Genomic DNA, 26,187 nt, shown 5'->3' with positions numbered 1-26,187 from the left:
TTTAATTGCAGCTGGCTAAATGTAATATGTTATATTACTTGCAGTTGGTTATAATCAGTTATGTTAGTTGTAGCAGAATGCAGTTTATTATAGATACAAATTTACACATTTACTACCTGAAACCTTGATTCATTAAGGCTTTCTTGCATTTAATGTGCCTTATTGAACTCTGGATACACATATATCTGTGGTTGCATGGATTAATACTGAAGAAAAGCGGGAGAACTAAAATAAATCTTCTCTGTCAGGATAAAATAAGAATATTTGTCCTCTAGTTGTTTGTTATTAACTTCTTTGGGATAAACTTATGAGAAATAGATGGCTCAAATCGAGTGATATATAAGTGATAATGTCAATAGGTAGAAAAATATCGAAAGCATTTAGTCTATTTTCCTTTATTACACACTCATCCAAAAAGTTCTGGGATTCACCAATATGTTTCCAGCCTGTGTGCCTGAATGTGTATTTTTCTATTTGTGCTGGAGGACTGAGGGTTGTTTTCTCTCTGCCATAAACACTTTACAATCATAATGGTTAGAATCTTGACTGAAACAGCCAATTTCAGACATACCTTAGATTGTGAGCTCCTCTGGGGCAGGGACTGAATGATGTATAATCTCAATATACAGCGCTGTGGAATATGTGGCCACTATATAAAGGAAAACATACCAAATAATATAAATAAAAAGTTAATTTAATAATTGACTACAAGTGTTTAGAGTGGTTAAGGGCCTGTAGCTAATATGGATTTGATTCCTCATTTTACAGCTACTTTGGCTACAAATTATTATTTTGACAAGCTGAATTTATGTTACAGAAATAATCTTAGATGTCCCCCTTGTGGTTTATTGGAGAACAGCTCTGTTTATTCTTGAATGCTTGCTATAGTCTCCTGCTGCAATGCTGAAAGAGAAAATTATCTAAATTAAACTCGGAGGTGAGAATAGTAGGCAACGTATTATGAAAATATAAATAGGTTTTGGTTGTAGAGACATGGCAGGATGTATTGTTAACATTGTTCTTGGAGTAAAGAACACACTAAGTCCATAACAGATACTTTATGGAGGCTATTTGCATCTATTCAGCTTCTAATTGTAAAAAACTGAAACTTAGCATTTGCTCACTTTGGTACTCTGTATGCTAATGCAGTTGTCCTTTATTATCACACAGTTCAGGTTGTGGCATAGTATGTATAGGAAAAACACAGCTTAATCGAACAGTTGATCAGTATACAGACAGTATACAGACATACTGTATATGACCTATATGACCTGGTAGTTTGCACTAAAGTATAATGCCTTTGTGCCTGTAGGTATGCCGAGAATATCAGCGTGGAAACTGCAACAGAGGGGAGAACGAATGCCGGTTTGCTCACCCGGCTGAGAGTGCAATGATTGACACAAACGACAACACAGTCACTGTGTGCATGGATTATATTAAAGGCAGATGCTCAAGGGAAAAGTGCAAATACTTCCACCCTCCTGCACATTTGCAAGCCAAGATCAAGGCTGCCCAATACCAGGTCAACCAAGCTGCAGCAGCTCAGGCAGCCGCCACTGCAGCCGCCATGGTAAGTTAGCCCTGTCCTTTTCAAATGACTTTGCTAGAAAGAAGTCTGATTATAAGGATAATGTGGTCTTTACTACTGTGATATATTCCAGTTGATTGCAGCTTCCTTTTTCACTAAAGGCTAATGTGTATATGTAGGCCACTGTCTACTGTCTACTGCAACTCTGTTAGTTAGATTTCTGCTGTATTGTCTGGGAATTTTGCTTATAAACTCAGTCTCCTTAAAGAAAAACAAAACTGGTCTTAAAGTTTAAGAGGTGGGAATAGCAGTGAAAGCGTGTTTTGCAGTATAGCATGAATATCCTGCAAAATATATCCTTACAAATGGTTCTTTGTCATGGCATCAGTTATAAAAGGTGCTTAGTGATGTCATGTGTCACATGACTCAAGGTGCTTAAGGATGTCATTTGTGTCACACGACTCATGGAACACTGGGTATTTAAAAAAAAAAAAATGAAAATAAAAGAATAATGCACCCCCTGTTGTTAAATATAAGGACATTGTAAGTCACCAAAGGGTTTCATGTTTATTTTATGCTTTTATGTGGTCACTGAACTCCTTAGTAACCTATAATGTTATTTGATTTTGCAATAATGGGTACATTATTCCCTGTATATTTTGTAATTCTGACAAAAACACAGATCAAGCAATTGTGAAGATTTGGCTGGTTAGTTTTATTTGCAAACGTTTCTAAATTCAAAATACTAACAAAAAGTGAGGCCTCCTTGCATTTATCTATTAGTCAGTGGGATGTACCGCACTTGCTTCATAAGCTTTCTAACAACACGCTAGTGGACACGGGGAGCCTATACTCTAACTGGCTTTGCCATTTGCTTCATAAAAGAAACATGCTTATTTGGTACAATCTCAAGCAGCTAATCTCATGGCAACTAAAGTGCCATTAAACTAGATGTACTGCATGATCCAAGCAGACTGATACATGCAGTCAGTGATCCCCAACCAGTGGCTCGTGAGCAACACGTTGCTCACCAACCCCTTGGATGTTTCTCCCAGTACCTCAAAGTAGGTGCCCATTTTTGAATTCCTGACTTGGAGGCAAGTTTTGGTTGCACAAAACCCAGTGTAAAGCCAAACAGAGGCTTCTATAGGCTGCCAGTCCACATAGGGGCTAACAAATAGCCAATCCTAGCCCTTATTTGCACCCCCAGGAACTTTTTCAATTTGAATGTGGCTCACAGGTAGAAAAGGTTGGGGATCCCTGCATGCAGTTTTAAAATTTTACACAGCACTTAAAGGGGACATAATGTGCTGCAAAAGAAGAATGTGCCAATGTATTATACTCCTCTAAATATAAATGTGCTGAGAAAAGTTGTGTTTTGGGCTGAGTTATTGAAAATTTCTCCAACTCATCTGTTCCACACCCTGCTACCTCCTTTGCCAGGCTGTGCAAGGGAACCACCGGCATTTAGCACACTGCATTGTGGGATAGGAACCAGTCAGCTGCTAGGTGGAACTGATAGGGGTATATTCATCATGCTCAGTAAAAAGTGGAGTGAAACATTACCGGTGATGTTGCTCATAGCAGCCAATCAGATGCTTTGCTTTGGTTTTCTAACTGTTGAAATCTAATTGCTGATTGGTTGCCCAGGGCAACATCACTGGTAATGCTTCACTCCACTTTTTACACAGCATGATAAATATACCCCTAAGTAGCTCATTTTGGCACAGTGATGCATGGAATTCCAGATATTGATCAGGCAAACCTGCTAAGGGCCCCATATAAGGGCCGATAAAACATGGACTTGTTTAGAAGAGGCATGATCAGCGGCATTTATCAGACTCTAAATGGCCAGATTAAATCAATTGAAGGGAAAAAAAAGCATTTTTGTCCTGGTATTGCAGAGTGTATATAATGGACAGTGTCTTTGAAGGTTTTCAGTGCTGGTTATTTGGAATTTAAATTATGTCTTGATATAATGACATTTTTAGCAAAATATTGCTAAATCATAAATACAGCACTTTGTTCTTTGACATTTGTTCTGAGACATTAGGGTTGATTCACTAAGGTGCGTTAAAACGAGCGCTATTTATAGCATGCGTTAAAAATTTTATAGCACCTTATTTTTCGCAACGATTCACTAAAAGGATCTTTGCGTTAATTTAGACGCAATGCTGTCTGTGTTATTTAAGTCGCGAAGACTATTTTCATACGGTATTTGATGCAACGCACGCTAATTAACGCAGTGCACACAAACTGTTCCTGCGTGAGAAAAAACGCACGTCATTTTAGCCGCTCACGCCATTACTTTTGGAAAACTACTGTTCTGAAAATTACAATTTCCCTGCAAACTGGAGGCTGCATCAGTCTAGGGCCAACACATACTGGAATAAATAACACTGCAAAGTCCATATTGTGTTGCCAAAAGCTCATGAACTGTACTTTTCTATAATTACCGCCTGCTCCAAGTAGGTGTTAATTTTCGACTAATGCGATATTTAGCGCGTCTAAGTGTTTGTGAATCATGCGCTAGTATTATTTCTGCACGAGAATTAACGCAATGTGGTAAAATTAAGACCTTGCGATCATGCGTTGTTTAGCTCATACGATATGTGACTTAACGCAAGCGATCATACTTTAGCGAATCATGCGGGGGTTTTTTTGTGTCAATTTTACCACAAAAAAGCATGCGATAACGCTTATCACACTTTAGTGAATCAACCCTATTGTGTGTGGTAGCGCTGAAACAACTATTCCCCTACATTAACTAAGAAGTCCTGCAGCTAGTACATTTTTCCCATTATATGCTTTTCCATAGTGAGTCTATCTAGTGAGGTACTTAGTAAATAACCAATATTCCAAACAAATGTAAATAAGTCTACACCAAAATCCTCCCAAGTATGCTAGAAAAATAAAAGAACTATGTAATCCATTTTATTAATCACTTCTCCCCTCTTTGTTTTAGTTACCATTTCATCATTCAGGCCAATATCTGGTAGTTAACAATAACATTCTGTGGTTATATGAGACATGTCAGAAAATGTTCTATGCTCCATTGGGCCCCATTTAACCATTTCTTAAGTGTGCTTGGTTAGGATGTTTCTACGTACATTTTCTACATTTTACATTTTTCAGGGGACCAGAAAAAATTATGTAAAATCTGGGAAATGCATTATATGTTGGTGGAGCCACAAAAGAATGGTGTAAAATGAAGGAAAACTAAAAATGTAGCAAATAATAGAATGGAGAAAGTTCAGCCTGTGCCAACAGAATGAGTTAATAGCATACTAATGAAAACACAGTTTAGGCAAGTTAAATAATTGCATACAGTAAGTTGAGTTTTAGGCAAGTTATAGATTGTGTGTCACTGCTTGGCATGTATGAATACTGCTCTTCTTCTTGTAGGCAAATGCAGAACACCATGTATCTCCTTGTAGGCAGTGAAAGAGCCACTTGTGATTGGCTCAGTAGTGGTATGGGGCCATGGGTGTGCAATTGTGTGCTTGCATTGGTGTCCCTTGGAAGGCAAGGAAGATTTGTAGCCTCTAAATGCACATGTCCTTTGCTCCCTTAATGCTACTGACTCCCTGTTATGGCACCACGTCATTACACTGAGTGCTTGTGTTTTTTAGCTTCACGGAGATTCATGGTTCTGCCAATGCATTTATAAAGAACAAATATGCTCATTAATGGTAACAAAATGAAGAACATATTTTTGACTGCATTTTAGCATAATGGGAAAGAAAAAGTCTTAAAGGGGAACTCCACCCAACCACAACTTTTTGAAACATAATTTCAAGAAACTTTGCAATATACATCAAGCAGCCTGTTCATGATTTTTAATGAATCATTTAATTATTGTAATAATGTGGTTTGGAACATTTACTCAAATAAAATGTAACAATAATCTACTGTCCTCAGCCTGGCTTTAGCCTACACCTTCCTAATCCCGCAATTCCCTGCATATGTGATGTCAATAAGGAAAGTAACATCACAGTGCAATGAATTGTGGGAAATGTAGTTACTGCATGCTGTTTGTATGCTGTGGAAAAGTTGTTACAATTTGTAACATCAATGTTTAAGTCCCTCCTCCCCTGCCAGGATTTCAAATGATGTAGGGATTTCAGCATATAAAAATGGTATTTATTTATAGTTATTGAAGGAACATATTACAGTGATAGGTATATTAGGGGTTTATATGTTGTGTGGGGCTCAAATTTTGGCTTGGAAGCCGGAGTTCCCCTTTAATAAATGTAGTCAGTTTGACTTGTATTGATAAAGTTATTTCACAGTAACAATGCAGTGTGTTTACTGTGCATGTTTAGTCTTGTTACTTGTTGTTTATGGCATTCGGATGATTTGTTTTTTTTTTTATTTGTTTTTTTTTCTCACGTACCAAAATATGCACTGCTGCCCCCATGATGCACCTCTGCTTGCTGTTTATGTTAATGCGCTTGAACCCCATTGGCCCATTGCCATCATGTGCTCGCTGCCTGCTAATTAAGACTCAGTCGGCTGTCAAATCACTGAAGCGACCCCTCGAGGCAACCTTTGACCTGGTACTATGTCCTTTCACCTTTTAGCTTGGCATGTAGCTTTATTGTACAGACTAGTTATAAACTTTCAAGTGCAGTTTTTTTTCTTTCCTTTTTAATCTGTAGTCGTTTTTTGCTATAAATTGTGCTAAGTGATTGTGGGGCTGCTGGCAAAATCGATTTAATTCCATAATATTACAGCTATCTCAGCCCTGTCGGGCCGCAACCCACAATCAGTTTAGCCCCAGCAGATAAGGGGTTATTTCAGTTTCTCAATGGGCACCTAATGAAGAACTGTTAATGTAAATGTTTGTATCTGTGTTTTTGGCATGGCTTTACTGCAACTCTTATATCTGTAGTTTTAACATTTGTAAGTCAATGTTAACATACCTGCATGCACTGGTATAGTTTGCATGTCTAGATAGATTTTGGGAAGTTTGGGTACAGTCCAACATGAATATTTCTTTTAAAGTCGTTCTGTAAACCAACTGTTAACATTGCTGTTATTGTTGACATTCATGGAGCTAGCAGTGCAGCTTTTCCCTATTCCCCAGTTTTTTTCAAAGTTTTTTTTTCCATTATTTTGTGAACCACAAGCCAGTGGTGTTTTCAACCTCAGCTCATTACCCAGTAATGGGCTCTGCACCCCTCTGGCATTGCAGAAGTTAACCAAGTTGAATTTCTTAATTATACCAGGGGCTCATAAAATCAGTACTTTTTTGAACTTCAATTACATGTATATATTGGTTTCAGTTTGCTTCCTTTACTAATTATATTTTAAGTTAAATCAGTGCACTGTATGGAATAAAGCTTGGGAATGACGTTTATCCTGCTCTGTAGTTTGAGACCATTTCACTGCCACCTGTATTATTGTACTTAGGGCTCAATAACCTGTGAGGGTTCTGCAGTTTAGTGCCATAGGTTAGCTTGCTTTTTCCTCTTGCTAATAGTTTCCTGATGGGCCTGGATATGCCTGCAACTGTTGGAAAATGCTGCAGCCCTCTCCAGTGCCAATGGTATATTTGGAACCATAATGTATAGTAGATTTATTTATGTATCCTTTTCTTTTACTTTTACAATTTCCTCAAACTCCTTTGAATTGAAGGGAATTCCTCAAACTGTACTTCCCCCGCTACCAAAGAGGCCTGCACTTGAGAAAACCAATGGTGCCACCGGAGTATTTAATACGGGTTTTTTCCAGTACCAACAGGCTCTTGCCAACATGCAGTTACAGCAACAGGCAGCCTTTTTCCCACCAGGTAAGACACATATTTAAAATCCATTCCTTTGGTAAAAACCTACACATCACAGCTAGACCACTTATGTTCTGCTTCCCAGTATTTCATAAATAGCATGTGATGGGTAATGTCAATTTATACAAATACCAGAGAAATATATTTTATATCCCTAACTTATTGGCTCAAATCAAATTATTAATATATGCACTTTAAAATTGGCATATTTGTGCCGAAGTAACAGAAAACCCCAGGGGGCACAGAGCTGTCACTAATATTATGGCTAACTTTTTCTTCATGAATATTCACATTCTAGTTGGCATGAGTTGCCTATAAATTGCTTCATAAATGGTTCAGATATCATCTATATATATATATATATATATATATATATATATAAATGAAAACTCTGACTGATTGTTCAGTGTTTGTAATCAAAGATCCATTAATAATATTGTCTACTTCCCTGGCCATGTAAAAAATGAATTTATTCCTTCTGTCTTATTTAGAGATGCCACATCACATTTGCATTTATACATATGAGTAGGTCAGTCATATTGCCTAATGCCATATTGCCTAATGTGGGTCATGTTCCATGGATTTACAAAATAATAGTAAAATCAATATCTGAAGACAGGCAATGCTCTTCTGTGGAATGCTCTTATGTAGAATACCTTAAGGCAAGCAGTATAGCTGTAAATAAATGCGAATACACAGTGAATAAATATTTAATGACCACAAAAGAAATAGTTTATACCTTTACACTTTTCTGTTTTGTATGTTTAAATTATTGGCAGATATCTGAGGAAGGTGGTTTATTTTTAGTTTAATTCTGTTCAGATTAATTCAGCATAGTTTAACAGTTGCAAGTTTTAGGGTGTAGACAAACAGAGCTTCTTAGTTGCAGTTACTTGTCATGACTACTAAAAGCCAGAAAATACCCTGACATAGACAATACTGAGAATTGCCTCAGCTTAAACCCATGTAGAGACAATTATCAGTAAATGATCAGCATTGCCTATTTCTGTAGCCTTGACAAGTAGCTGCTACTAGTAGCTCTGAGTGTCTGTATCTTAATGGTAGTTCATCTGTTGTAATGGCAGTAGTTGACAATTGTGCCAGTTAGTGGACCCAGCAACATTTTTACACATGTATATATATATATATATACATATATTTATATATAGTAAAGTTTCAGATCGCCAGCACTCACGTAAAAGTCCAATGATGTGGCCTGGGTACAGTTCAAAATGGAGAATATCCAGTACGTTGTGAGGGTCTGCACAACTCAGGACAACAAAAATGTTTTATTTGGAGGCTGACATTTCGTCCTGAACAAAGGCATTTTTCAAAGTGCAAATACAAACCAAGAAAGACCTAATAAACATACTGTGGCAGGAACTAAGGTGGAAGTGATAAGGTGACTTCATATTACATCATTTTACCAAGTAGTTTTGTTGCACTTTATGGATCACTAGAGATAAGGATGTAATATGAAGTCACCTTATCACTCCCACCTCTGTTCCTGCCACAGTACGTTTATTAGGTCTTTCTTGGTTTGTATATATAACCTATATCAAGCATTTAGAAGGTAGCATTTACTAGTCATTTGTTTAAAAGCAAACATCTCATTGGTTGCTATAGGCTGCCTTTTATTATATCTGCCATACCTTGACATCAGATTCAGAACTGATATGCAGGTAAACCATGCAAGCTATCATCCATTTTATTGAGCACTAATTAAACAGTTCTGGCAGGATATTTCACCCCTATACACGCTGACTGATGGACTCTCTATAGGTTGGCTCTTATGACATTTATGTTGCAGTTTTGTCTGATGGATTAGCACATATTTGAATATATTGGCATTGGTATAGGCAGCTTTGTGCTTGGTTATGTACAATATGATTGCTAAATAACCTTTCTTGATACAAAAATGATTTCTGCACCCTTTGCCCCTTGCAATCCAGCAAGCAAAGACCACTGTTTTTGCCTACTGCCTTATGATTGCCCACTAACTAATAATGCCACGTGTAAATTAGCTGTAATGTTTGTCCCCGCACCTCAGATGAACCCCCTTCACCCACCGTGCTCCTCTGTGATTTGACTATGCTCACTGTTTTATGCCACTGTTGCCATAACAACATTTTTTTTCTTTCTTGTTCAATTATTTTTATTTTCCAATAACATGTGTGATGGGTTGTTTTAATTCTCTTTCCTTTTCAATCCACCTTCCTGTTGCAATGCATGATGGGCAGGCTCAATATTGTGCATGACACCCGCTGCAAATGTTGGTAGGTGACAGCTTCGTTTCTTGAATATCTTAAAAGCAAAATCCTAACACTCAAAATCCATAGGGGAGTCCAGGCTTGGAGTGAGCACTAGCTGTGAATTGGCCATAACCTCTGACAAACAAGTTGGGGTGCAATTAACTTTGCTGGGTGGCAATGTGACACTAATTGGGGCAGACGCTTCCAGGCAGCTGTGTGGATTTTGACTGTCATATGTAAATGATACTGTAGCTCAGCCTTAGTAACACTATGATATGGAATTGCTGTATATCTGTTTTAGTGGCTTACTGTCATGTCAATCAAGAACTGCTTAGAAGCCTATTGAAAAGCTAAATTAATATCTCCTGGTTTAAAAAAGATACATAAATGAAGCTTGTTTGTGTTGAATACCTTTTTTGATGGTAACAAACATTTTCCTTTTTTTTTTTCTCTTTCATCCCACCCTTTTCCTCTTCTCCCCGGAATGCTATCCTGCTTTTGCACTCTGATTGCATGTCACTCGCTGGTGATGACGTTACGCCACGTGGCTTTTTGCTGCGAAAAAATCCTATGCCCAATTGTTCTGCCACGTCTTGCTATGGTTCCCATTCCGCTACACTCTACTATATGTTTGCTTATATGATTTGCCTCCGAAAGTTCCCATGGTGCACGGTGCAGCGCCAGCCACTGTGTCTGCAGCAGCAACATCTGCCACAAGTGTCCCCTTCGCTGCAACAGCCACAGCCAACCAGGTTTGCTAATTTACAGCTTTGTTTCTTATGAACAACTCTAAATGAGTGCTTCTGGATGGATCATTGTAAATTTTATCTATTGTTGGCATATGCATGTATACATAAAAATCACTGTTCAACCGTAAATGCTTAATACAGTTTTAAATGGCCAGCAAGGAAGAGAAGACTAGTTAAAAAGCACAAATTGCTATCCTATCAAGCCTTCCCTGGGGCATTCCAGTTGCTTCTCGTCCAGGATTTGTCCAATTGCTGCTGGAGGATTCTGGGATTTCTAGTCCAACAATTACTGGAATACTCCAGGTTAGCTATGACTGCTACTTTATATAGTCTTAAGATGCCAATTATAGTTGGGGCATCAGCAAAAACAAAGACTGAAATTTATTTCCTTAGGTTTATCAAAAATTTGAAAACATTCCAATCATAAATAAACCATAAAGTACTGTATAGTGTTATCAACAGTGTTTTGTGGTTTATCATTAATAACCTTTCTTTAGTGAGGTCTACTGTCATGTGACTCATCAAATCCATAGTATAAGAAATATGTACCCCCACTTAAAAAAATAGAAAAATTAGTTTTCTACCGTATAGTAGATATTAATATACATTATATTTTGCATTTTATTCCCTTTATGTGAAAACCATAAACATTCAGATTTAAACACACAAAACTATGCAAGAAATATCTTAAGTGCCTCGAAATAATTGGAATTGGCACATAAAAAATATTTTACATGTGATGAGCCCAAGGAATGCTGCAAAAATGACTGCTTCCACATTTTTGCGTAGTTACACAAGATAAATGCATAGAAAGTATTTTTTATGCAAAAATTCCAATAGCAACAGATGGGACACTGTGTCACCTGCAGGAAAGAAGATATCCCGCAGGTGATAAAGTATGGCATTGCCCAAGTGTTTCTCTCATAGGGAAATTTGTATTGGTACATAAATGTCTGTTATAAAGTATTCAAAATAAGACTTTAACATATAACATATACAGGCTTACAGTACAGTTTCTCAGAGGCAAGTTCAGGTACAGGCAACATCACATGTAGAGTGTAATCCTGACACTCCCCTGAGGACAGACTTAGCAGGAAACTTACTTCATCTCTGCGACACCCTGTAGTGGCCTAAATCACCTTAGGGAATTCCTCAATCCTGATTCCCTATATACTGGGATCCCTACACTATGGGCAATATGGCCTGAGAGAGATACCTCCATTCTGACACTGCGATGTTGGAGCTCAGAACTGCTCTTTCTAGCTCAACCTCAACTGACTCACAATCCTAGAGTGTACTGGTAAGGGAGCTACACCTGCCACTATATAATACCATTCATGGAGCCCTTTTCCCCGACTTTAACTGGGCCTGTGCCCAGGCTCCCTGCAGGCATCCACCCTGTTCCTTAGGTGGAAGTCAAAGAGGACTATATCAAAGTGAGGCAGGAAGTAGTCACCCTACCTGCTAGCCAATAGTATATAAATGTAAACAGTTCCCTTCTGCCCAGCAACTAAGGGAACTGAACTATGTAGCATGTAGGAAGTGCTTATATATACAAGTCTGGCAAGAATAAGCATTCTGTACTCATGCTTGAAAGTTTGGGGACCCTTTTGTATTACCTAAAATATGATATCTGTTTTTCATACAAGTCCTAAAATTAGAACTTAAACAAATTAGTTAGAAACATAATTCTTAAATTATAAAGTATTTAGACTCCACCAGCTCACTGTCAGGCAGATTGTGTACAAATCGGACAAATGGAAGATCACACCAGAAGCAAGATGTGTAATACTGGGAGATATTAAAATACACAGGCTGTGTCGGTGTTCATGAGTCTACCATTAGTGGAACAGTGAACAGCAGTTGTGTTCATTATAAGGTTGCAAGAATAAAGCCACTACAGGTATAGGATCCTTTATCTGGAAACCAATCATTTAGATTTTTTACAAATGATTTCCTTTTTCTCTGTAATAATAAAACAGAACCTTGAACTTGATCCCAACTAAGATATAATTAATCCTTACTGGAGGCAATACAATCCTATTGGGTTTATTTAATGTTTAAATGGTTATGGAGTAGAGTAGGGGGATTCAAATTATGGAACAATCCCTTATCCTGGAAACCAAAGGTCCAAAGCATTCTGGATAACAGGTCCCATACCTGTACCTAGAACACTAATGGTGATTAATAGTTTGTTAATGGCCATGTGCATAAGTCAAAGGCTTTTGAAAGAATGTTCTGTGGATGGATGAGACCAAAACAGAACTTTTTGGCTTGAATAAAAATTCTGCAGGAATATGTCAGGGTATCCATCTATGAACTGAAGTTCAAGACCAAAATCCAAAGAATGGGGCCCTATTATCCTGCTGCATGCAGCACGGGAATATTTTTATTTTTAATGACACCAACTCTTTGCCCACACCCGTTTCACCAAAACATAAACCCAGACGTGCCAGAATAATTACTACAGAAGATGTATACTCATGAAATAGTGGGCCATGCAGCAAAATTACTAACCTAAACAAACAGGTCAATCTACTAAAAAGTGGTTAAAGCAGAAAAAGTTAATGTTTTAGAAAGGCCTGACCTTAATCCTGTAGAAATGTTTGGAAGGAGCAGAAGCAGGCAGTTCCTGAGAATAGCCCATCAATATCCATGACATGAAGCTGTTCTGTAAGGAGGAATGGGCTTAAATTCCTCCTCCAAGCAGTTATTGCTTCCCAAGGGGGGTTCACTAGTCATCGAAAGCAAAGGTTCACATTCTTTTGCCACACAAATATGTCACTTTGGATCATCTTCCTCAATAAACAATTGAACAAGCAATATGTTTTTCATTCATTTGTTTAATTAGGGTCTCATTATCTAGTTTTAGGACTTGCATTACAAACAGTTTATGTTTTATGTCACATTTATGCAGAGGCCGACAATTTAAAATGGTTTACAAACATTTAAGCACCACTGTAAGTACAAAAGGTATAAGTAAAAGGTCATTTATATGAATCAAGTGCAAACATTATGCAGCAATGAAAAGGGCTTAAAGGGATGTCTGTTAATATTCTAAGTTGTACATTTCCAATAAGTTAATTTGTACCAAAAAAAATAAGTTAAAGGAAGGAAGGGCAAATTGCAAACACCCATGCCTAGGTCACTCAAGCATATTATGTCCTATTGTCAGCTGAAAAAGAGCATAAGATAGTTGGTAGTGCTACACTGTGCCTATGCTGGCCCTGTGCTTGGAGCAGCATTTGCTTCTTGGCTTATGACATCGTTTTTTGCTCGCACCCCTGGGCTGTCATTTGTTTCTTCACCTCAATCACCTTCAATCACATAGCTGGGTGGGAGAGCAACTTAAATCAAGTATACAAGGAGAAAGAGATGCACATACAAAGGTAAAAAGACCGTATGTAAACAATGTTTAACCATGGCATGTATCTTATCAGTCTTTAAATGGTCCTCTACCAAAAAAACAGTTTTGTGCATAATGAAAAAAATGTATTTCTTTCCAATATACGTTCATTAAAATGTTCAATGCTTTAAAAGATATTTCTAAATGTAATTGCAGTTGAAAGCCATATTTGACTCTTGATAGTTTCAGGAGCCAAAGCCAAGAGAACATAGAATATAAACCACTAGGCATATACTGCTTTTAATAGCAGTTGCATACACAAACTGCTGCAAATATTAAATGCATGTATATTGTGTGGGTGGAGATCTCATTTAAAAATCACCCATTGAGCATAGGGGTGTGCAGTATATTGCTCTCAGAGAGTTCTATAGGACTAATCACTCCCACTGTTGAGCTGCTCATTCATTCATCCATTTTTCTCATGAGCTGGTTGTTCTTATTGATTTTAAAATCTGAGCATGAGAAAGCTGAAATGTCTGGATAGGTGTGCCACAGGAGAGATGTATATCAGCTTGCGCCATACAGGCCAATAGTTCATTTTTAGCCATGTCTCTTAGAGAATTATAAAACTGTATATTGATGAATGGAGTATCAAAATGTCAACCTTAGCCTGCCCTCTTCCAACTTGTACCTGGTCCGACCCGACTAGCCCTTGTTCCTTATACAGAGTCGGACTGTGGCCTCAGGGGCCCACCAGAAAACCTTAGACCCTAGGCCCACATTCCAACTATTTTTCTGACTTTCCTTGCCCAACCTCTTCATTCTCCTAGTCTCTTTTATTTACATGCTAGTATTTATTCTGCCATCTATTTCTCCTCCTTCTTCCCATTTAGAAATAGGGAATGATCATGAAGCAGGCCAAATGGTAAGGAGCAGGAGGGCCCACTGACACCTGGGCCCACCGGGAGTTTTCCTGGTATCCTGGTGGGCCAGTCCGACACTGTCCTTATATGCCAGTGCCCCCATTCACTCCATTTCTAACGTCACCGGCTGGAGTTGGGAGATGGCATGGGTGCGATAGGTTCACTCTGACATAATTGTCAGGGAGAGCCATGGGCCAACTTCAGGCCAACAGCTGCTAAAAAAAAGCGATTCACTGCCACACATGGGTCCTGTGGGCGTTTGCCCAGCCCGCACATCACTACTCTACATTTAAGCTATAGACAAGAGTTTTGGTTAGGGTCCTAATTATTAAAATCAGAATGAGTTTGAACATTAATGCCATTTATGGAAACTTTTTAAGTTATATTTCTTTGAAAAGGTTTTATCCTCTATACCATTCTCCAGATTTGTTGTATGAATGTACAGGACTCTATTATCCGGAAACCAACTATCTGGAAAGCTGCGAGATATGGCAATACTATTTGCCACACTGTCCTATATAAACAGATAATTTGAACACTGATTTGTTTTTTCTGTGTAAGCATGAGACAGTACCATGTACTGGATATGGATGCAGGTATGGGTCCCTTATCCAGAAAGCTCCGAATTATGGGATGGCCATCTCCCATAGATTCCACTAAGCAAATAATTCTAATTTTAGAAATAACTTCCTTTTTCTCTGTAATAATAAAAACAGTACCTTGCACTTGATCCCAACTAGGATATAATTAATCCTTATTGGGGGCAAAACAATTCTATTGGGTTTATTTAATGTTTAAATTACAGAAAGATCCCTTATGTGGAAAACCCCAGGTCACGAGCATTCTGGATAACAGGTCCCATACCTGTATATGCTTTGTGTATGCCAACAAAAGACAAACTCCTCTTAGTCTGCTGCATGGAATGGATTTGGTGATCAGTTGCTTTCTCTGCTTCCTGTGCAGCCACTGGCACTTACTTAGAGTTGTTGAGCAATTCTTAACATCATTTTGCTACTTAAGCATTTAGATTTACAATGTACTACCTACTGCTTTACATTCAGGCCAACGCATTTTATTCTGTCTCTTGAAATGGCTCATTGTTGGCTGAAACCCTTTTACAAATATTTGTAACCATGTTTTATCTACAGATACCCATAATATCTGCAGATCATCTGAGTAATCACAAGTACGTCACACAACTCTAGAGAATGTATCGCTATACAGTAAGTTCTGTCTCCTCGACTCAGTGTTTCAAGAAACATTATTATTTATGTATTTGTAAGTTTCATATGTTTATACTGCGGCAATGTATTCTTTCACCAGTTCAGAACTTCACACCAAGAGAGTGGAATGCCTGAAGGGCTACAGTAATTTCCTAGGGGGATTTGACATGTATTTTTTGTTTGTGCCAATTCTGGTAAAGTTTGTATAAAATAACTCTATTATATCTGGAGCTAAGTATTTCTGTTCAGTATAAAAACAAATCAGTTATGAAAGTTATATCAACTGAAAATGTATGTTCATGCATAAAGGGTCCCCTTTTTGACACCCTTTATTCAGATGAGTGCACATATTGGTGTCTTAAAGCTGTTTAACCCTTTGGGTGCAAGAACGCTTTCAGAAGTACCCCTAATAAGGCTGACTACTCAGTGCAGTAAACTGCTGTTGTCATTTGAGTGTTTTGAGTCTTTTTGAATTAAGTGGGAAATTGCCATAATTAGCACAAAATGCAGCTAAATGACTGCTTTGTAGAATTAAGCCATAAAACTCTTACATCTGGCCTAAGGGCCTCCACATGGACAGTCCTAGGGGCACATTTACTTATCCACGAACGTCCGAAAAGCGTCTGAATGCGTTTTTTTCGTAATGATCGGTATTTTGCGACTTTTTCGTGAATTGTTGCGAATTTTTCGAGCGATGAATACGAAAAAGTCGCGACAATTCGCGAAAGTCGTAATGGCTATGCAAAAGTTGCGACAATTCACGAAAGTCATAATGGCTATGCAAAAGTCGCGACAATTCACGAAAGTCATAATGGCTATGAAAAAGTTGCGACAATTCACGAAAGTCATAATGGCTATGAAAAAGTTGCGACAATTCACGAAAGTCATAATGGCTATGCAAAAGTCGCGACAATTCACAAAAGGCATAATGGCTATGAAAAAGTCGCGACGGTGACGAAAAAATCGCAAAAAAATATGAAAAAGTCGCAAAATGTTCGTTTCCAATCCGATTTTTTCCCATTCGGGATTCGGATTCATGGATTAGTTAATCAGCCCCCTAGTGTAGCAGTTTATAAGAAAACAATAAAATTGTGAGTTTTTTTTAACAAATAAATGACCGATATACCATTTCGGATCATTTAACCTCCCAGTTGTTATCAATCCAAGTATTTACCCCTGGGGCAGCAGTTTAAAGAGACCATGATCCTGCCAAATAGACAGAAGATTCCATCTTCTGATAACTTTCTTGGTATACTTATGGGATTTAGGGGCCAAAACTTCCTCTAACTTCTGATAAGACTCAAAGTCAAATGAGGAGATTTAGTGAACATGTATATGGAATCCCTTACTGTTAACAATTAAGTAATAAAATCCTTCTCATTTAGGGACAAATGTAAAAAAAGTCCTACGTTTTCTACTGGTGTAATAACACAGCAATTAATCGGCAGATGTTTTTTGCTAGCTTGTTAAAATCATCTTAATGGTTGCTATGGGTTTCTAGGCCTGGGCAAATATTGTGCCTTTTATTTTGTTACCCTGTAAGTGTAAATGCCTCAAGAATTACTAGTAGCAATAAATGCTTCAATTAAATCCTTTTATTTTTAAATTCTCTTTCTAGATTTCCTCATGGAGAAATGGACAGTGTGCTTGAAAAACAATACAGGACAAGGCCATTAGCTATTATATGCATAAAGACAAGAACAACCGAGATTCCCACCGTAACGCATCAACATGTTGCATGCTCTATGACGACAAGATCACGTGGAACCCCACCGCACACTGCTGCATATATCATTTGTACATTTTATTAATATTTGTGCTCAAGTGAAATCTTGTCTAAGCATACAACATACCTTGTCTTATCTAATACAGAGTTTTGCATACATCCATTTTCCAATCAGTATCACATTCAATATTGATTTGTTTGATTTGACACCTTTAAAATTTAGCCCATCATATTCATCAATCTCCAGTGTATTGGTACGTCTGTAGACCAAGAGTATGTTGTTTTTTTTAATATAAGTTTCTTTTCTTTCTTTCAAGGTTTACAAATAACAAAAGGGTGCACCTTGTATTTAAAATTGCTATTATATCTTATAACACGCATGCAGATTAGTTTTTTAAGGATAGTATTTTTATTGTTACAGATTGTAAGAGGTGGAAAGATATATCTGACACAGATGAATGTGCCAAGTAAACCACAATTGTGTATATTTTTTAAGCACATAAAGGCTTTAAGTATGTTATTACTAATGATCTCATGAAGTGCCATTGACTGTACATCATCATAATGTATTACTCTAGCAGTGTTATTTCAAGAGCCACAGTTTTGTATTAGAATGGACCAGTCAACGGCACACTTTTATTTTTTTTAATGCCAAAGTTGTCACAGAAACCAACAGACTCTTAATATGAGAAGGTGACATCAGTAGATATGCAATCCTGTTATGTGTCCATTGCACTAAATGAGAAAACAATAATTGCTAGTTCTTACACTTTTCACTGAATGTTGGATAATGAAATGCTTTAAATTTAAATTTGCAGTGGAAGAGTTTTGTATGGAGTGGAACATGTGCTTCATTTTAGTGGAAACATGGATTACACTATATACAGTGTCCTTAGAATTCCATTTCAACTACGTTTCTCCAATGTTCAGGTGCCAAAAACATAAAAGGATTTGCTAAATCTTTGGTGTCACAACATATGGAGCGGGTGGCAGGATTCCTTGACATTAGTAGATTTAGAGTTCCTTCCTAATCTGACATTTAGGAGCAGATTTATCAACATTCGAAGTAGATTTTTTACTGATTCCATATTTTTAGGCAAATAAATAAGAATTCGATTTCAGGTTTTCAAAACTTAGATCTTTGAGATTTATTAAGCACAAGAAACCTTAAATTAAAAATGTGGCATCTAAATGCTGGCAAGTTCGTGTAGAAGACAATAGGAGTTGTATTTTCAAATGCCAAGCTATTTTTTTATTCAACTGTTTGAGATTAATTTGAAATTTGGCATAATATGATTTCCCTCTTTCCAGTTGTTTTCTTTATATTTCTAAGTGATCAAGTTTTTCTAATTCGAACAAAATTCAAATATTAGAAAATCAAATTTAGATAAATCTGCTCCTTAATTGGGAAGAAATACCCCCCAAAACCTGTTTTTATAATTAACCATTAAAGTGATACTGAGAGTTAGTATAATTGGTCCAATTGTGTCAGTATGACTGGCAATGGAGGGCTGCAATCTATTTTTTCTTTATTTGACTTTATAAAACTGCCCCTTAGCCAATCCCAAACCAGAGGTTCTTACAACTCCAATTCCCAAGCAGAGATAAGGCAAGAGAGCTGCTTCCATCGGTCAGGCAACCGGTTGGAGTGTTATTGGTATAAATACCCTAAGGCTGGGGTTCATTTCGGAAAAGTTTGAATAAAAAAATGGAGCCCTTCATTACTAATAATACTGATAACTTCCTATTATTATAGAAATGTTTTAGTATGAACTAACCTGCCCTCATGTACTTTGGTTTTCTGAATGGGGCTCCTTAAGACAAGAGACTGTAAATGTTATCTCATGTTTATGTCATGGTCCTTCCTGGCTTTAAACCCTCTGAACATTAAGAGCCCTTATTATAAAGCATCAAAACTAGTAAAGGTTACCATAGCAACACCATTTCCATGAATGTTGGAAAATGTATTTCTAAAGTTTAAAAAGTATCCAGCAAAGTGAGCAGTATTGAGTTTGGTGCTTCGTCGAAATAGTTAATTGTTACCCAGATTCGGTTATTTCCATAGCATTTCAACATATTTGACAAATTACCATTAAGTAGTATAATACTGATAATTTCTTCTTTCTTAAGCAAAGTTCTTTATCTTTTCATAAGAAATAATAGGTTTCCGCTTGGTTTGATCTAGCTTACACATTTTAAGCTATATTTTGGTCAAAGTCCAAGTAGGCACATTTGTGGGAAAAAATGGAAACTTCACTGCTTTTGAATGTTTTATAAAAGGGGTTCTGTACGTTCACAGTTGAAAGCGATGCGATCACCATTTTCCTTAAATGTAGCAGTGTCGCACAGCTAATAACACTTGTGGCTATAACTGCTGTAACATTGGAAAACGTTCGGGTTCGAAGATTAGTGTAATACCACCTAAATTCAACCAAAGTATTAGAATACTATAAACACTGAAACTACAGCTGGGCCAAACTTAAATAGCTGGTGTCCCCCAAAGTTTGCAAGATGTTATCTCCATCTGAATTGGAAGATACCTAGGTTGGCCTGCACAGCATTTAAAATATTTGTGTGCTAAATATAGCTCTTTGCTGGCAGAGGAGCTTGCAATGCATGAGCTTAATGTGAGGGTTTCAGAATCTAAGCTGGCGAGATGCCACCCCCCGCACAGTTATTTGGAAGCTTCTGGATGTTTTGAGGAGTTTCCCTAAGACAAGTTAGGGCACTGCTATGCAGTTTTACGCCCTGTGAGTAAGTTTTTGCTTTGCAGGATCAGCCAACAGCAAGGGGTGTATGTGTTAATAACCATAGGAACCCCTCAACTGTAACATGAAAGAACAATAGTAGATGTACATCAGGAGAGAATATATCTGCCAAGAATCTGCAGCTTGGTGCAGGAGAGCCCAGAGACCCAGGCTGTGTAAGGAGAAGTGTAGGACATGAAATGTCTTCACCTCTATGTTTACTTCTTTTTTTTCTCTAAAGAAATGTTTTTAGTATGAGAATGATGTTGATTTTAATGATTGTACTGTACATCTATTAAAGCCTTAGATTACATTGTGGGTCGCAACCCCACACTGATGTAATTTCACTTGCGTTAAGAAAGTATCAATGATTTTACGATTTATGGTAGTTACTTACATATTTGAATAGTCATTTTCTCTTGTTAAACATATAGTTTTTATTTCATTCATTTATTAGAATGTTTTTATTTCTATTGCAAGTTAAATACTGTTTCAGTTTTTAGTTGTTTTTTTGGTTCCATTAGATTTTACTGATGACTTTTTCAGAATACAAAAAAAAAACAAAACAAAAAAAAAGATAAAAAAAAAAAGTAGTTTTATTTTTTTTTCCTCCATACCATACACAGCCCTGAATTTACATGTATTGTCATATAGGTATTTGTATTATTGTTAACGAAATGATTTCTATATCTTACTGATTTAATATGACAGTGTAAGAATATCAGTCATTGTAAGTTCTTGTCTAGATTTCACTAAAGAACAAAGATTTTTTGTATGGATATCTTATATTATGTAATCATTGACAAGTAAGAAATCAAGATGTTGCTATGGCAACAGTCCTGGCAGACAATTGAGTAATATTTTGATGAGTTATTTTGTTTGTAATTAGTTATTATGAAATCCTAGATATTAGAGTAAAAAAAAATTATTTTCTACTGTATCCATTTCAAATGTTAAAATATTTGTTTTAATATTTTTGGAAATCCCTGAATATCAGGCCTTGTTATAAATAAGCTGCATAATCAATAAATCAAGGGAATATTTTTTTTTTTTTTTTGTCGTTGTTGTTGTTGATAATCCAAATATTCGAAGTTTACGTAAGGAGAATAAGAGTGTGCAAACTCTTGAAGGTTGATTATGCTGCAACTGAGCATGTCGGAACAGATAGGGAGAAGTTGACTTTTTTTGCACTTCTGTATATAGTCAAAAAAGAGAGATACATGTATTATAATAAGATCTTATTTTGAATAAAAATGTCTATAATTACAAGGAGTTTTGTTAAGGCTCATAAAATGACAGGCTGAACAAAATTGCTTGCAAAAGTGGCACAGAGTTAGCACTCCATTACCCCCTAAAAGGATGCTTTGCTTGTTTCTTCTTGTTCTTTTTTGTTTCTTTCCGTGAAGAGCTTGTAGTTTGCCAGGATTTTTTAGCTGGCTAGATATTCCATTATTCCAAAGTCACATGACTGACATTTAAGACCCACTTGGTCCAAATCTGCCCAATGATCATACTCAGAGCAGATACTTCAACCAATCAAGTAATCTCTACAGTATATTAGTCAAGAATAAACTGCATGTTTAACGTATCACACAAATCCAACTATATTAAGGGTATATACTATTGAAACCAATTTCTGGCAGTCTGTAGAAATTTAAAGGAAAGTATTATTTTCACAGTCCTTTAACCATAAGCAGGCAATGCAAATAGCGTGCTGTCGCCGGAGAACTTTAGGTGATTTTCTTTTATTGCTGTAATAACTTGTTCTTTAAGCAGATGATCCATATTCAACTCCTTAGTAAATTGCACTTGTCAGACAATATAACATGGGAAACCAAAGCTGAGTACCATAACTCTCGGACCATTACTCAATTAACTAATCACACTGGTAAATAAGTAAGTTGCACTTAAATGTAAAACTTAGAGAACTTCATCTGCTGGAAGGACAGACTTGCTTGGTTTGCTATCGTGTAACCAGAGATTTTCATTTTGCTTGTAGTTGCTTACAAACAATTATGTATTCTGTCTTCGGCTGTAGTTTGTTTTTACTCTTTATTCTTAATGCTATAGTTGACCTTGTTGTATGAAAAATAAAGTGAAATTTCCCTAATAAAACTTCTCTTTATGTATTTGCCTTTCTGTGATAGTTGAAGTCATTCTCTTTGCCATTTAGTGAATGCAGAATGCTGATTTTGGGTGGTTACCGCATACTTTAGTACATCAGTACAGTATTACAAGGAAGGAGCAGGTAAGTGTGTAGCAGTGATGTGCAGGTCAGGAAAAACTCAACCCACACTGAACTATAATTCACAAAACCTTAACCCGCACTCAACCCTAACCCACAATATGTTGCCATTATAGGACCTGTATCCAACCTGTACCCAGGTCTTTCTGCTCTGTACGCTACTTCTGTCTGCGTTTTAGTCTCCAGGACAGGAACATTCAAGAGCAGAGGAAAAGTATACTTCCCCAGTCTGACCCACACCCAACCCAAACCTGTAATGGTTGCTCAAATTGTAACCCTAACCTATGTAACCTAAGGGTAAAACCATGGGTCCCGCGGGTTGGAGGTCAACCTGCACATCACTAGTGTGTAGCACAGAGTCTGTATGGACCACAAGGTAGAAGGCATTAGATATTATGGAGTACTGGTTGTGAAAAGAGCCTTTACCACAGGTTTAAGGCATTACCCATTGAAATAAAAAGGGACCACAGGACATGCGTGGCACTTGTCAGCCAGCCGAAATGGTATGTTTCATAGCTTATAAGCTAGTGCCACACTGGGCTGTTTTTCAGCTTGTATATAAGCACAGGCCAAGAAACACACCCTCCATTCACATCCACTTCTGCACCTGCCCCCAGAGGCACCGCATCAGCCAGACATGAAATCCGCTCCGTGTGTCTGCACCCAGGCTCATGCCATTTTTGGCACCATGTGGCACTAACCTTAGAAATGATTGTATCATTTACATGATATCCTGGGCCAGTGCTCCTGTTAGCAGAAAACTGCACCAGCCCAGGGTACTTCTATGCGAATGATTTGAAGAAAGAAGAAGTGGAGGAAGAACATCCCTTTCATGATCCTCACACAAAAGTACCCTGGGCCGGTGCAGGTTTCTGCTAACAGGAGCAACAGCCCAGGGTATTAGGAAAGTGATTACAATCACTGGGCGGTTCTTAACATTTGACAGCCCCCAAAGATTTCCTTTAATGTAGTTAAAAAGAATCACACTCTGGATATCCAGTAGGAAGCACTGTAATTATCCCTAACAAGTATGAACTGTGCAGTTTTTTATATAAAGGTTCACAATGATTTAAATTTTCATTATGCGGAACAGAGGCCAATGCATATTGTGGCATATCCTTATGGTGTCTTCTTGCTGTATATTCTGTAAGCAAACTTATGCCTGGATATTCCATTACGCATCCAGGTGCCCACTTTGATTTGGCAGAGCTCATCCTCTACTGAATTTTAGAGATGATAAGATTTTAGTTTAAACAAGATTGATACTGAAAACTGAGATGTTAACAGAAGCTAGAAAAGACAGTGTATATAATAATCATACAGTCACTGATTAGAATTTTCATTATGTGAAGTAAGATTAGTACAATTATACTATTCATCCCTGTTTGTGTTTTTAAATAATGCATTGCCTTAATGCCAGTAAAAAGGGAAAATGTGCAGTGATAGTGCATGATTGCCACAACAGGTATGGGATCTGTTATCTGAAAACCTGTTATTCAGAAAGTTCTGAATTACAGGAAGGCCATCACCCATTAACTCCATTTTATTCAAATAATACATTTTTTTTTAAAATTATTTTATTTTTCCCTGTAATACTAAAACAGTACCGTTTACTTGATCCCAACTATGATATAGTTACTCTTTGTTGGACGCAAAACAATCCCTTTGGGTTTAAATAATGTCTAATTATTTTAAGCAGACTTAGGGGCACATTTACTAATCCACGAATCCGAATCACGAATGGGAAAAAATCGTATTGGAAACGAAAATTTCGTAAGATCGCAAATATCAGGAAAATGCTTACGAAAAAATCGTATTAGTCACGATAATATCGTATTGGCGAAACGAAAGTCACGAAATTTTCGTACCGAACAATTGTAAACAGCGATAAAACCTTTCCGATTTTTTCGTGCAAACGTCCGAAAAAGTAATGCGGCGGACGTAAAAGTTGTGCGCCGTACGGAAAAGTCGTGCGGACGCCCGAAAAAATTGGCGAAAATACGATCGGAGCGTTCGCATGAATGCTCGAGCGTTCGTGCTTTTGTAAATGTACCCCTTAAGGTATGGAGAGCCAAATTACAGATATGTCCTTATCTGGAAAACCCCAGGTCCCAAGCTTTCTGGATAACAGGTCCCATACCTGCACAACATTTTCTGTCATGTTAAGTGAAGAATTTATCATTTAAATTTCATTTTTCAAGTAGTTAAAAGTATTGAAAATATATTTTCATGAGTACAATTCTTTCGATCAATAGCACATGTGTTTTTTTCAAAATTGATCACTTTATACTTGCTGCTGAAGTGCGAAGGCCAGTTATTCCTGTTGCCATATTCAGTGAAAAGCCGTGGAAGGCAGTACAATTTATACTATCTCAGACCAGTGATGTAGATACCTGCTTTCTCTTCAGGGGCCTAAAAGTTTCAGGTGCTAACATATACAGTCCCTGAGATGTGTTTGTTGGTAACCTCAGAGAATATCTATTCCTGGAAAGATGAAACTCACTGCATAACTTCCCAACATAGCTGCTAATTATTTAAAAGCTCTGCTGAAAATTGAAGAAGTAAATATTTAATCCATTTATCTGGCAAAAGCATGTACTACATGCTGTGTTTATTGGCTTTCCCTGTTGTGCACACAGTAAACATTAAAATTGGATATCTGTTTGCAAAATAAATAAGTAAATAGACTTTATATCTGTCAGTTCTGTGTGGCTGACACCAACCTTCTTTGGAACTGAGTTACTTGTATAGTGTGATCGGTTATATACAGAGGCAAGTATGTTTGTGTCAATTCCCAAGTGGGAATACACTGCTCATACGAGTTGCCCTGGTTGGGGGCACTTTTCTGCACTGCTGCAGATGATGTGTGTCAATACCTGCTGCACAGATACAAGTATTTCTGAACTATGGATGTGCACAACAGTAAGTACTGTGTGTAGTTTTTTTAGTTGTTTAACATTTTGTTCAGCAGCTCTCCTCTCCAGTTTGGAGTTTCAGCAGCTATTTGGTTGCTAGGAGCCAAATTACCTTAGCAACCAGGGAGTGGTTTGAATGTGAGATTCATATATGAACAGGAGAGGGCTTAAATTGAAAAACAAGGTATAAAAAGTAACAATAACAATAAAATTGCAGCCTCACAGAACAATAGTTTTTGGCTGCCGGGGTCAGTGACCCCCATTTGAAAGTTGGACAAAGGCAAATAATTCAAAAACTATAAATAATGAAGACTAATAAAATAAAAGTTAAATTAAAGATGAATATTAATAAATATTGGACATTCAATTTTTGGAACCATATTTCACATTTTGGGAGTTTTGGTGCAAAAAAAATTAAATTGTGAAAAAAGTCAAATTGAACGTTGATAAATCACCCCAAAGTGTTAAATGGCAAGTGTTTCTATGTCACGGTGTTTACCGATTCCTGTAGCCTTTGCAAAATACAAATAGTTCCCACTTTCTGCAACACAGCTGTCATATTTCCTATTCTTAAACACTGAGTAAATATGTTTGACAAGATCTGTATCTCATTGAATAACTGTCGATCTTAATTATGGTGCCACTCGTTAGAGCGTGGCCTCTTGGCAAACCCTCAAATATTGTAGATTCCCTTTACTGACATCAAACTTACTGCTATTATAACTAAGCCCTGTACCTGCTACTT

At 37.2% G+C, this 26,187-nt stretch overlaps 1 protein-coding gene across 18 annotated transcripts in view; it reads left to right on the top strand.

Annotated features, from left to right (window-relative positions):
- The window catches only part of mbnl1 (muscleblind like splicing regulator 1), a 124,342-nt gene extending 101,931 nt beyond the window's left edge, over positions 1 to 22,411 (top strand). For 6 of the 18 annotated variants that reach the window (XM_004914453.4, XM_004914454.4, XM_004914446.4 and 3 more), the window contains 7 exons: positions 1,313 to 1,570; positions 6,034 to 6,087; positions 7,169 to 7,322; positions 9,557 to 9,592; positions 10,226 to 10,320; positions 15,735 to 15,809; positions 17,428 to 22,411. In XM_004914453.4, the coding sequence (XP_004914510.1) occupies positions 1,313 to 1,570; positions 6,034 to 6,087; positions 7,169 to 7,322; positions 9,557 to 9,592; positions 10,226 to 10,320; positions 15,735 to 15,791 (654 nt within the window). In that variant the 3' untranslated portion in view covers positions 15,792 to 15,809; positions 17,428 to 22,411. The remainder of the gene's footprint in view (positions 1 to 1,312; positions 1,571 to 6,033; positions 6,088 to 7,168; positions 7,323 to 9,556; positions 9,593 to 10,225; positions 10,321 to 15,734; positions 15,810 to 17,427) is intronic. The other 12 variants (XM_004914451.4, XM_031902346.1, XM_004914448.4 and 9 more) reach the window with 7 other exon arrangements.
- Positions 22,412 to 26,187: the final 3,776 nt, after the last annotated feature.

Source organism: Xenopus tropicalis, chromosome 5, assembly GCF_000004195.4.
Source record: "Xenopus tropicalis strain Nigerian chromosome 5, UCB_Xtro_10.0, whole genome shotgun sequence".
Taxonomy (NCBI): Eukaryota; Metazoa; Chordata; class Amphibia; order Anura; family Pipidae; genus Xenopus; species Xenopus tropicalis.
This window is presented reverse-complemented; position numbering and strand designations above follow the sequence as displayed.